The sequence below is a fragment of the Bos javanicus genome, chromosome X (assembly GCF_032452875.1).
Source record: "Bos javanicus breed banteng chromosome X, ARS-OSU_banteng_1.0, whole genome shotgun sequence".
NCBI lineage: Eukaryota > Metazoa > Chordata > Mammalia > Artiodactyla > Bovidae > Bos > Bos javanicus.
The window spans coordinates 11,984,803-11,998,664 of record NC_083897.1 but is presented as its reverse complement, the minus strand read 5'-3'; the positions used below and the strand labels follow the sequence as shown (position 1 = coordinate 11,998,664).

Sequence of the window (13,862 nt, the reverse complement as noted above, 5' to 3'; positions counted from 1 at the left end):
CTTTTGTTGGCAGAGTAATGTCTCTGCTTTTCAACATAATGTTTATGTTTGTCACAGTTTTCCTGTCAAGAAGCAATTGTCTTGTAATTTCATGACTGCAGTCATCATCTGCAGTGATTTTAGAGCCCAAAAAGAGGAAATCTGTCACTACTTCCACCTTTTCCCTCTCTATTTGCCATGAAGTAATGGGGCCAGATGCCATGATCTTCTTCTTCTTCTTTTTTTTTTTTTTAATATTTAGTTTTAAGCTAGTTCTTTCACTTTCCTCCTTCACCCTCATCAAGAGGCTCTTTAGTTCCTCTTCCTTTTTTTGCCATTAGAGTGGTAGTATCTGCATATCTGAGGTTGTAGATATTTCTCCCACCTATCTTGATTCTAGCTTGTAACTCATCCAGCCCAGCATTTCTCATGATGTGCTCAGTGTATAGATTAAACAAACAGAGTGACAGCAGACAGCCCTGTCGTACTCCTTTCTCAATCTTGAACCAATCAGTTGTTCCATACAGGGTTCTAACTGTTGCTTCTTGACCTGCATATGGGTTTCTCAAGAGACAGGTAATATGGTCTGGTATTTCCATCTCTTTCAGAGCTTTCCACAGTTTATTATGATACACACAGTCAAAGGCTTTGGCATAGTAGATGAAAGAGAAGTGGATGTTTTCCTGAAATTCCCTAGCTTTCTGTATGATACAGCGAATGTTGGCAATTTGATCTCTGGTTCCTCTTCCTTTTATAAACTGAGCTTGGACATCTGGAAGTTCTTGGTTTGCATAATGCTGAAGCCTAGCATGCAAGATTTTAAGCATGACCTTACTAGCATGGGAGATGTGTGCAATTGTCCAATAGTACATTCTTTAGTACTACCCTTCTTGGGAATTGGGATAAGGATTGATCTTTTCCAGTCCTGTGGCCACTGCTAGGCCTTTCAGATTTGCTAACATATTGAATCCAACACCTTGATGGCATCATGCTTTACGGTTTTGAATATTTCCACTGGAATTCCATCACATCCACTAGCTTTATTAACAGCAATGTTTCCTAAGGCCCACTTGAATTTGCTCTCTGGAATGTCGGGCTCTGGGTGGCTGACCACACCATTGAAGTAATCGGGTTCTTTAAGATCTTTTTATTTATACCTGATTTATATTCTCACTAGACTTTCTTTCATATGATAACTTCCCCATTATTTTGTTTTATCTCTCAGTTTATATTTATGTCTTCAATTTTTTTTCAAGATAAGTAGATAGTTTATTTTCAAATTTCTTACATATTACAACTTCATTTCTGTTGTCGTCATTCATTAAAGCAACTTGGTTGGTAGAACTGCTTGTGCTCCAAATTTTATCGGCTCACATTCTCTGAATATTTCTTTGTCTTGCCCAGAATGTTTCAAGAGAATAAATCTGATGACAGCTTGATTCTTATTTTTTTTGGTTTGAACCAATTTGCTTTTCAGGTCTTAATGCATAAACAATTGTTTTGTAAATATTTGAAATATTTTATTTTTCCCATATGTGTCCATATGTGGGCCATTTTCTCTTGAATCCATGGGTGTATGGTGATTGTGGCTTATTGATTGTAAAGTATTTTTGAGCACTGTTGAAGTAATTCTTGTATGAAAACAAATAAATTAGGATGTAGCCTTTAGCCATTGAACGATGATCATTTTTTCTGGGAAGGATTGATGCAAGGTTAGAACCCTATTTTTATCAGTTGCATGTGTGAGTCATCAACTCATTACATGTGCCTAGTGACAAAGGATAGTGAGGAAAAATGTTTATTTTTAGTTTTTATTCATGTAAAGCTCAAACTGGGAGTTTCTTCTCACATTATCTTCATTATTACTACCGTATATCATCTCCACTGCATCAGAAAATATTTTCTCTTAGGCATTTTTAGCTTTTGAAGTTTAAAGATTGACTTTGGAAAGAAGGTGCTGTACTGAGGCTCTGTAAATATTTAGAGTTTACTGTTTTAGGTTGAGACTAATTCAGTGATTTGATGTTGCAGGTATGAATCTGTCTGATATCCAGTTAGTGTCTGTCTGTCTTATAATGTGTCAGGGTAGATAAGTAGGCCCATTATAAAGACTGAAACATTAAAAATGTCAATATTAATAAAGTCCAGAAACTGAACATATGTCATTATTATGTGTATTCTATATACCTTAATTTGTATGAGTCTGATAGAAGATGGATGATGGGAACTGGTTGCAAAAATCTACAAGTTAATGAAATTAAACTGTATTGTTTGTGATGGATGAAGTCTCAGTTACCAGGTGTTTAATAATAATATAGATAATGCAAACACTGAAAAGGGATTCTGGTTTAATTATGTATTTTCTGTGTAGCTTTACTAATGAATTTAATTGGTCTCTGGGAGATAGCACAACTGAAATGTCAAAAAGCATTTTTTAGCCTCCCAATCCAAAGTAGAATGGCACTTTAAATAACAATCCTGAGTAATAGTAAAAGAAATAATATTAGAAAGATTTATTGAGATAAATATATGCAATTGTAACTGAAGCATCATATCATATAATTCTGTACATCATCTGTGTATATAAACTATGAGAATTAATTATTTGTATTTACTTTTCTTGATAATTCCCTGTTTTGAGTTTGATATATTAACACTTAAAAAAATATCAGGAGTATGCTGTTTGCTGTCCTCTAAGCCATATGCTTTTTAAACATCCCTATTAATAATTTTTACTTTTTTAAGTTTGATATATGCCAGCTATCTTGGTTGTTTTGGGTTGCTGTAACAAAAATTCCGTGGAAACACTTATTTCTTTTTTTTTTTTTCTTGTTCCTGATTTTATTTTATTTTTTAACTTTACAATATTGTATTGGTTTTGCCATATATCAAAATGAATCCGCCACAGGTATACATGTGTTCCCCATCCTGAACCCTCCTCCTTCCTCCCTCCCCATACCATCCTTCTTATAGTTCCAGGTTAATTGTCTGGTGACGGTTAACTTCCTGGTTCACAGATGGCCGTCTTCTTGCTATATCCTTACATGTTGAAGAGGGAGAACTCTGGTCTTTTCAGTCTCTTATAAGGGAGCACTGTTCCCATTTTTGAGGGTTCCGCCCTCATGACTTAATTACCTCCCAAATGTTCCAGCTCCAAATACAAGCACACTGGGGACTTAGGCTTAAACATATGAATATTGGGTGAAAACAAACATTCAGAGCATAGCACCAGCAAACTAAGGTATTTCATAAATTATGATTGCTATATTATTATTTTCTAAAATTTATACATAAATGCTGGGACAAATGTAGAGGTTTTTCTCTACTTACATGCCAATATTGGAAATTTTATCCATATTTTCACCATGATTTGGGCAATAGAGGATTTTTCCCCTACCTTCTTAAATGTTGTCTGTGCATGAGGCTTGAAGGAATATTGATGCTTTCTGGGTTAGACTTTGTATGAGAGATGATTACTGAAAATCTGACAGACTGATTTTTAAAAATTCAGCAGATACATCAACATGAATCCACCACAGGTGTACATGTGTTCCCCCCCAAAAAAAAATAAATTAAAAAAAAATAAAATAAAATAAATTAAATAAAGAGAGTTGGAACTGGAAAAAAAAATTCAGCAGATAGAAACACCAAGCAAAAATCAGTGGTATTTTTTTTTATTTATTTATTCATTTTTGGTTGTGCTGGGTCTTCGTTGCTGTGTGGGCTTTTCTCTAGTGGTGAGCTGGAGTTACTATCTAATTGTAGTGAATGAGTTTCTCATTGCAGTGGCTTCTCTTGTTGCGGAGTGGGGACTCTATGGTGTGTGGGCTCAGTAGTTGCAGCTCCTAGGCTCTAGAGCATAGGCTCAGTAGTTGTGGCACACAGGCTTAGCTGCTCAGCAACACGTGGGATCCTCCCGATACAAGGATCGAACCCATATCTCCTTCCTTAGCAGGCAGACTCTCCACCACTGAGCCACCAGGGAAGCCCCAAGTCAGTGATCTTTTACATGCAATAAAATATTGCCACATTTGTGCTATAGAAGGCTTTCCTGGTGGCTCAGCTGGTAAAGAACCTGCCTGCAGTGTGGGAGACCTGGGTTCGATCCCTGGGTTGGGAAGATCCCCTGGAGCAGGGAAAGGCTACCCACTTCAGTATTCTGGCCTGGAGAATTCCATGGACTGTACAGTCCATGGGGTTGCAAAGAGCCAGACACGATTGAGCGACTTTTACTTTCACTTTGAGCTATAGAAAGGACCTGCCTGATATAGAGAACAGACTTGTGGACACAGGCGAGGAAGGAGAGGGTGGGACAAATTCAGAGAGTAGCATTGAAACATATACATTATCATATGTAAAATTAGATAACTAGTGAAAATTTACTGTATGATGCAGAGAGCTCAAACCCAGTGTTCCCTGGTGGGATAGGGTGAGAGGTATGAGGAAGGTTCAAGAGGGATGGGAAACACATATACCTATGGCCTGATTCATGCTGATATATGGCAGAAACCAACACAATATTGTAAAGCCATTATCCTCCAGTTGCAGAGGAAGGTAAACTTCCAAACTCATTCTATGAGGCCACCATCACCCTAATACCAAAACCTGACAAAGATCTCACAAAAAAAGAAAACTACAGGCCAATATCACTGATGAACATAGATGCAAAAATCCTTAACAAAATTCTAGCAATCAGAATCCAACAACACATTAAAAAGATCATACACCATGACCAAGTGGGCTTTATCCCAGGGATGCTAGGATTCTTCAATATCCACAAATCAATCAATGTAATACACCACATTAACAAATTGAAAAATAAAAACCATATGATTATCTCAATAGATGCAGAGAAAGCCTTTGACAAAATTCAACATCCAAAAATAAACAAAATTTTTTAAAAGTAAGTGTCTGCCTTACTGAGACACCGATATCTGAGTTGAAAGGGAATGGACAGATCTGCTTTCATGGGATACAAATACATTCCAAACACACGTTACTCAGAAATGCAGTTATTAAAACACTGAGCCAATTTTGTATCAGGACAATAGTCCAGTTTTTTACAAAGCAAGTCCACTCATTCTGTGATAGAAAAGGTTGAGAATGAAAATCTGGCTTGGCTAAGACTTGTCTAATGCCGCCTTCCTTAGTATGCACATCACATCCTGCCAGCTGTAGCAGGGAGCAAACAGTTATCACACAAACGAGCATCCTTGAAGCCAGAATAAAAACGCTGCTACTCTCCATCTAAACTAGTTTTATAAACGGAAGATAAAATAAATAGGGACAAGAAAAAAGACAGACGGAGAATGAGGAAAGGGGAGAATGAAATAACCCTTTTCTAAGAAGGCAACAACCAATAGAATCTTTTTTTTTTTTTTTTTTTTTTTTACCATTTTCTACTAGAAAAAATAAAATAAGTGTTATCTCAACCACTAAACAGAAGAGCCAATGACTAGGGTTCCAAGCTGTGAAAGGAAGTAGCAACTTATACCAGGTACAAATTCCTTTCTGTCTCCTCTTTAATTTTTCTAAACCATGATTTCTCTATTAAAATCCTAGTACTGACTTCTAGAGATCTGGTGTCTGTCCTCTACCTGTTCCTGAGTGAAAAAGCCCTTGGGGAAACTTCATTACTAATGACCTTCAGGATATTTATTGGAAAGGAGAGGAGGCAGTGCAATAAAAGGAGGCAGTCTCTACTTCTATTTTCTTGAGCAGAGGTCTGTGGAACATTAGAATGCAGCTGACAAAACTGCAGCTGTTGCCTATCTATGAACTCGTGTCCCAAATTAGTAAAAATTAGCTGTTTTGCAATTATAGAAACAGCTGTTCTGCTTATTTAGGAATACTGTTGCAATAGCTTTTATAAAACCTATCACCATATGTTTTGTTCTGTACAATAGGTGAAAGTGGCTGAGGGTACTCAGACATGCTACAACTTAACATATTGTTTTTGTTTTCTGAATACGTTACATGTATTTCATTCACAGTTTTTCAGCACTGAGTTTCTTTAGTGGCAGTTGTTTTTCTTACAAAAAAATCGATGTCTTTCCCTTTTTCTACTGTATATATTTAACAATGTATGCTTTTTCCATTTCCTGTACCTATTGGGATTTGAATGTGGAAGGCATTCTTGAATTTATTCATTTTACTGTGCTTCATTTATAAAATTCTTAGATAGTGACTAATTTATTAAAATTCTTAATTTGAGAGAGATTTTTTTTTTTTTTTGAAAAAACCCATCTTTCGGTTTATTGAAGGAGGAAAAGGGGGTAAGATGGGGGGGGCAATAAAATGCTTTTGCTTCATTTATAAAGAGCTAGATTTCAGGAGGCCCCTTCTCAAGGAGGAGGGGGCCACCTCTCCCTCAACTACAAGCAGCAGCAAAGCCAAGCCAAGGAGGGGAGAGGGAAACCAGAGGGGTCAGGGGACCCCAAACACCCCCTCGGACAGAAGGTTTCTCCCCCCACCCTCAATGCATCTACCCCAGGGGACCCATCTGGGATAAGGAAGTGGGTATGTACACAGGTGAGGGAGGCACAGGCCTGGGTAGGGGAGGGAATAATTTATCCACAGCAGCGGTGGGTGGCAAGGGGTGGAGGGGGGCGGGGGTGGATGGGCAGTAGACTGGTGGCAGTGGTGGCCTAGGGGTCCCGTTCTTTCTTAACCTTGATGTCTCCAGCAAGGATGGTGGCGATCTCTCCCTGCATGAAGGCCCAGGGGACAGAGGAGCCCACTAGCGGGCACTTGTCTCCACTGGGGCAGTAAACCTCTCCAGCAGGGCCCTGAGCCTTGATGAATTCGCGGGAGCAGGGAAAACAAAACTTATGTCCTGGCACTGAGGGGCACTGGACAAAGTGGGTGTCTTCCAGATGCTCCCGGCAGAGAGTGCAGCACAGGGGGGCCCCAGGGGTTGCCCGGGCGCCACTACCACCCCCGCTAACAGCTTCCGCCCCTGCTGTGGGGCTCACTTCTGCCTCACAGTTGCGGGCCACTAGACGATGCTGGGCTGGAGGCGGGGCCGTGGAGGAGGCGGCGGGGCTGGCACCCCCGGCGCGCACAGGGCCCCCACTCCCGGCAGGGTCCTTGGGGGAGTGGCCCAGGGCCTCGGCCACGTTCTTCAGGGCAGCAATGGGGGAGGGCACACCAGGGGTATCAGCGGAGAATGGGCCACCGGGTGCCACCCAGTGCCGCTGCTGCTGCTCCTCTGTGGTCATCTTCCCAGCTGCCTCGCCCTCTGGCTCAGGGGAGGCCTTGCGACGGCGTGGAGTGGGAGCCAGATTCCGGTATGGGGCTCGTGGGGGGAGGGCCGCAGAGGGCTGCAGGGGCCAGCTCTGGATACTGCTGGGGCAGGGCCTCCGCGGGAGCTGGCTCGCGGAAGCTGTGGACCCCATCCGTTAGCAGCTCCCCCAGCTGGCGCCATTCCCCAGAGCCGTGCTGGCGTTCATATTCGAGGTACTTGAAGCCTGATGAGGCCAGCGCCTTGCCCGGCTCGCGCAGAGCATCATGAAACATCTGGCGAGCGACGGCCAGGACTCCCGCGTACACGTTGCCAGAACCACAGGGGTATTCGGTGAAGAGCTTCAGCTCGAACTCGTAGCCTGGCGGGCGGGCAGTAGCATTGAAGGCGAACACACGTCCCACCAGCCCATGATCCTTCTTGAAACGGACATTGAAAGGGGCGCAGGCGGACAGCGCCAGCAGTTGTTCCCGGACGGCTTTGGGGCGCCCGTGCCATTCCTCTGCCCGGCCCCTCATGGCCTCGTTCAGTTCTGCAAGACAGTCCACATTCCTCTGTTGCTTCTCCTTCTCGAAATCGGAGCCGAAAGCTGGACGGGCAGGACTCAAGCCAGGTGCCAGCGTCAGGCCTCGGCTTCCCAGGCCAGACACTGCAGCTGCTAGCAGCCCGGGGGGCACCAAGCCGGGCATGGAGCCAAGCAGGGCCCTTCGCGCCCCCTCCGCCACAGCCTCTTCACGGCCCAGCCCATTGGCCAGGCGGGACCCCAGGGTGTACTCCAGGGCGGGCGAGGGCAGGGGGAGGCGGCCCGATGATGTGGCCCTGTCATAGCGGTCCTGGCCGGAGACAGCGCCGCCTGTCCCCGACGGCTGGGGCTGGGCCTGTGGAGGCGGCAACTGAGGGCCCTGTGCGGCGGCGGCAGCCAGGTCCTTAGTGGCTGGGTGCTTGAGGGCCGGGGGCCCAGGCGAACGGCCCTCGGGGAGCACGTGGCTGTGCTTGAGCTGGCGGGCGGCATCAATGAGCAGCTCGATGCGATCCGCGCCCTCAAAGTTCACGCATCCGCGGCACTAATTTGATAATTTGATATTTGATTAATTTGATATTCATTTTTTTCTTAGCTCTCTTCTTATTTCTCATATTTAACTTGATTTGTATACTTAATTTCGCTCAAGCCTTCACTTTCTGTATTAGATTTAGGTTTAGATTTAGTAAATTTAGATTTAGATTTAGTAAATCTGCATTTACTAAAATGGAATCTAAAAAAAAATGATACAAATGAACTTATTTACAAAACAGGAACAGACTTAGAGAACAAAGAACTTATCATCACCAGGGGGAATGGTGGGGTAGAGGGATAGATAGGGAGTTTGGGACTGACAAGAAAAGAATTGTAAATTACTATATTGTGCACTTGTAACATATATGATGTTGTATACTACACATCAATAAAAAAGAAAGTGAAAAAAATTAATAAAGTTATGCTTCCTCTCACAATGAGTGGCTATTTTATGTTAAAATGTCTTTGAATTGAGCTTAATAAGATCCCTGTTTTCAAAAGTGGGATTTCAAACACAGTCATGATAGCTTACCCAAGTACTAATATAAAAAATTTATAGTAATTTAATGCATTATTATGAATGATCCATCTTAAAGAGTCTAACATCATGTTTGCAGTGTAACTGTTTTGATTCATATGACTGTAGAGAGATTTATACCATATATAAAGGAGGGCAATCCATTTAATGTGTGAATAAAATTAAGAATAAAATTCTATGTGAGGGAAATTCTCTAGTGGACCAGTGGGTAGGACTCTTGTGCTTTTACTACCATGGCCCAGGTTAGATCCCTGGTCAGGGAACTAAGATGCTACAAACCACGGGGCACAGCCACACAAAAAATTATGTGTGTTTTGTGATAGGACTATGAAGTGAGGTTTTTGTTTTTATATTTGTCTTTGTAACTCAAGAATGAAAGTCAATATTCATTTTGCTACAAATTTTGTGCATACATAGGACTTATTTAGATGCATACAACTTTTAAAATACACTTAGGCTATTATCACCAAGAAACCAGTCAGTACAAGCAGTGCAGCATTAGTTTTTTTTAGTTCATTGTGATCAATTAATGTTTTCAACACAATGATTGCTAAATAAAGTAGCAGTATCCCCATAGAGGTGGCTTTTACAATTGAATTATGCATGTGCTATAGTCCTTTCTCCCAATAAGAAACAGAGAATTTATAAATTTTAAATGTAAAACATAATTTGATAAATAAACATCTCATATTTGGTGTATTTAAAGGAAGCAGCACCTAGCATATGTGTGTAATAGAAAGATATAGCATTCCACGTGACTGTTTTATTGTTCTTGGACTGTTCATTTATTCTTGCACTGTTCATTTATTTATTTTTGAATTATCTGCCTTAATGAAAGATAGTGATGGCTCATATAAAATTGGATGATGGATGTTGTTCATTCACATTGTATTTGGTGCTGGAAGGGCCTTTTATTCTTCTGTTCAAATATGGATTCTGGGAATTCCTGACAATGCAGTCCAAAAACCAATCTCACAGAGAAAAAAAAAAAATCAGTAGATAGCTTCTGCATCTTTTGTTTTTCACTCAGCCTCTTCTCTTGCCCTTTCCTTTATGCAGGACCTGATTTCATGTCCAGTACAAGAGAATCTCACAATTTGTACAATACCACATATACTGCTCTAATTGCCATTACATTTCTGTCAACTAGTCAGGAAACCTCAGTTGTAACATTTCAGGTAATAAGGATCATTATCTTCCTTTGGACTCCTTTGAACCTTTCTGACTACAAGTCAATTGTTCTATGTTGAGAAAAGTCAGATTGCATAGCATATTAAAGTGCTTTGGTTCTAAAATCAGAAAAACCTAGTTATGAGTATTAACTCTCAAAGATACACAAGTTGCTTACTTTCTGTGAGCTGAGTTTCTTCTACACAAAATGGGAGTAAAAATAGCATTACCTCCTACGGTTGTGGCAATTCAGTGAGCTAATGTACCCACAAAAGCTAAGCTCAAGTGACTTAAAAATAGTTCAGTTCAGTCGCTCAGTCATGTCCGACTCTTTGCGACCCCATGAACTGCAGCACGCCAGACCTCCCTGTCCATCACCAACTCCCGGAGTTCACTCAAACTCATGTGCATCAAGTCGGTGATGCCATCCAGCCATCTGATCCTCTGTTGTCCCCTTCTCCTCCTGCCCCCAATCCCTCCCAGCATCAGGGTCTTTTCCAATGAGTCAACTCTTCACATGAGGTGGCTAAAGTATTGGAGTTTCAGCCTCAGCATCAGTCCTTCCAGTGAACACCCAGGACTGGTCTCCTTTAGGATGGACTGGTTGGATCTCCTTGCAGTGCAAGGTACTCACAAGAGTCTTCTCCAACACCACAGTTCAAAAGCATCAATTCTTCAGCACTCGGCTTTCTACACAGTCCAGCTCTCACATCTGTACATGATCACTGGAAAAACCATAGCCTCGACTATACAGACCTTTGTTGGCAAAGTAATATCTCTGCTTTTTAATATGCTATCTAGATTGGTCATAACTTTCCCTTCAAGGAGTAAGTGTCTTTTAATTTCATGGCTGCAATCACCATCTGCAGTGATTTTGGAGCCCAGAAAAATAAACTCTGACACCATTTCCACTGTTTCCCCATCTATTTGGCGTGAAGTGATGAGACCAGATGCCATGATCTTCGTTTTCTGAATGTTGAGCTTTAAGCCAACTTTTTCATTCTCTTCTTTCACTTTCATCAAGAGGCTATTTAGTTCCTCTTCACTTTCTGCCTTAAGGGTGGTGTCATCTGCATATCTGAGATTATTGATATTTCTCCCGGCAATCTTGATTCCAGCTTGTGCTTCTTCCAGCCCAGCGTTTCTCATGATGTACTCTGCATATAAGTTAAATAAGAAGGGTGACAATATACAGCTTTGACGTACTCCTTTTCCTGTTTGGAACCAGTCTGTTGTTCCATGTCCAGTTCTAACAGCTCCTTCCCGACCTGCATACATGTTTCTCAAGAGGCAGGTCAGGTGGTCTGGTATTCCCACCTCTTTCAGAATTTTCCAGTTTATTGTGATCCACACAGTCAAAGGCTTTGGCATAGTCAGTAAAGCAGAAATAGATGTTTTTCTGAAATTCTCTTGCTTTTTCCATGATCCAGCAGATGTTGGCAATTTGATCTCTGGTTCCTCTGCCTTTTCTAAAACCAGCTTGAACATCTGGAAGTTCATGGTTCATGTACTGCTGAAGCCTGGCTTGGAGAATTTTGAGCATTACTTTACTAGCGTGTGAGATGAGTGCAAATGTGTGGTAGTTTGAGAATTCTTTGGCATTACCTTTCTTTGGGAATGGAATGAAAACTGACCTTTTCTAGTCCTGTGGCCACTGCTGAGTTTTCCAAATTTGCTGGCATATTGAGTGCAACACTTTCACAGCATCATCTTTCAGGATTTATAATAGCTGAACTGGAATTCCATCACCTCCACTAGCTTTGTTGGTAGTGACGCTTTCTAAGGCCCACTTGACTTCACATTCCAGGATGTCTGGCTCTAGGTGAGTGATCACACCATTGTGATTATCTGGGTCATGAAGATCTTTTTTGTATAGTTCTTCTGTGTATTCTTGCCACCTCTTCTTAATATCTTCTGCTTCTTTTAGGTCCATACCATTTCTGTCCTTTATCGAGTCCATCTTTGCATGAAATGTTCCCTAGGTATCTCTAATTTTCTTGAAGAGATCACTAGTCTTTCCCATTCTGTTGTTTTCCTCTTTTTTTTTTTTTTTGCATTGATCACTGAGGAAGGCTTTCTTATCTCTCCTTGCTATTCTTTGGAACTCTGCATTCAAATGGGAATATTTTTCCTTTTCTCCTTTGTTTTTCACATCTCTTCTTTTCACAGCTATTTGTAAGGCCTCCTCAACAGCCATTTTGCTTTTTTGCATTTCTTTTTCTTGGGGATGGTCTTGATCCCTGTCTCCTGTACAATGTCATGAACCTTCATCCATAGTTCATCAGGCACTCTATCAGATCTAGTCCCTTAAATCTATTTCTCACGTTCACTGTATAGTCATAAGGGATTTGATTTAGGTCATATCTGAATGGTGCAGTGGTTTTCCCCACTTTCTTCAATTTAAGTTTGAATTTGACAATAAGAAGTTCATGATCTGAGCTACAGTCAGCTCCCAGTCTTGTTTTTGCTGACTGTATAGAGCTTCTCCATCTTTGGTTGCAAAGAATATAATCAATCTGGTTTGGGTGTTGACAATGAAAATAGTTACAACCCAATAAATGTTAGCTATTTTTATTATTATTAACTCTCACCTACAAATCCTAATTCTAGCTTTCATATTGTGGCAAAGTTAACAAAATCCTGAATGAAATCATGTATAAACGTGTTGATAAAAATTTGCAATTAAGGTTGGTCTTCAGAGCGTTCATAATGGAGATAATCTAAATTTTCTGCATGCAATCAAAAAGTCATCTACAGGATATATATTTGCATATCTATATACATATGCCCATATATACAAAGGTACTTACAAATACCAGAACGAGAGGATATAATAAAGTGGAAAAGTCGGGACAGAGTGAGGCACTCCACCCATGGCAAAGGTCATGAGGAAGGAGGCTCGACATACGCAAAGGTGGGATCGAGCCTCAGGAGTCCCCCTGGAAATCCTCGAGCATCTACCCCCATAACCAGAGCCTGCCTGCTTTACTACATTGTGCTCCCACCTACACCTCTGACTTTACAGGGGCTGTCCCCCACCACCTCTTTCAGAGAAGGAGTTAACCTAGAGCTCCAGTTAATAAAAACTCGTGGGCGTGACAAGAGTGTTTTAACCTATAAACTCCTCTGAAGTTTCTCTAGCCTGCCTGACAGGCTTGTCTGGCCACATGTGATTGCTCACAGCCTCCCAACCGTGAGAGGCACGAGATGCTTTAAACCCTCTAAAAACAGGTTCTTTAGAGAAGTTAGAAAACTATTAGTATAAGTATAGTGGGCTGATTAGAAATTGTATTGATGAAGGGTTTTTCATTTGTTGAGCCAATGTTTGTTGCTAAGTCTCCACATCCCCTGCCCTTACACACATTAATGAATATATAGAAGAAATAAGTATTAACCTTTGATATTAATCACGTTAGACCTTAGGCTAAGTAAATTCTTTCCTTAACTAAAACCCACTACACCCTCACCCTGTAGGAATGTAACTTTATTTGGGTGGCGTCTGTTTTGAGAATAATCACCCCTGGAGAAATAAGTGTCCTGGTTGACTGACCGCTGTCACAAGGAGAGGGTCATAAATTGTCAGCAGGCCCCCTGGCCAGAAGATGATGTAACACCCCTAAGACCTCTGTATACATTTGTATGAAGCACCTGACTTTGATAAAAGTCAGGACTGCTGACCCTGCGTGACTTTTGCATAACATCTCAATGTATAAAAGTAGACCATGGAAAATAAAGAATTGGGATCAGTTTCTCGAAATACTGGTCTCCCCATGTTGCTCTCTCTCTCACTCTGGCTGAGTCTCCATCTGGAGCGCGGAACCCGCCATGCTTACTAATTATGCCTGGGCTTCTAAGATCCGACCAGGCAGGCCTCAGTG

General features: G+C 41.4%; 1 protein-coding gene across 1 annotated transcript in view; it reads right to left on the bottom strand.

Moving 5' to 3' along the window:
• Nucleotides 1-6,226: 6,226 nt before the first annotated feature.
• The window catches only part of LOC133242309 (interferon regulatory factor 2-binding protein 1-like), a 44,230-nt gene continuing 36,594 nt past the window's right edge, over nt 6,227-13,862 (bottom strand). The window contains 2 exon segments of the mRNA XM_061408403.1: nt 6,227-7,286; nt 7,288-8,286. Of these exon segments, the coding sequence (XP_061264387.1) occupies nt 6,627-7,286; nt 7,288-8,286 (1,659 nt within the window). The 3' untranslated portion in view covers nt 6,227-6,626.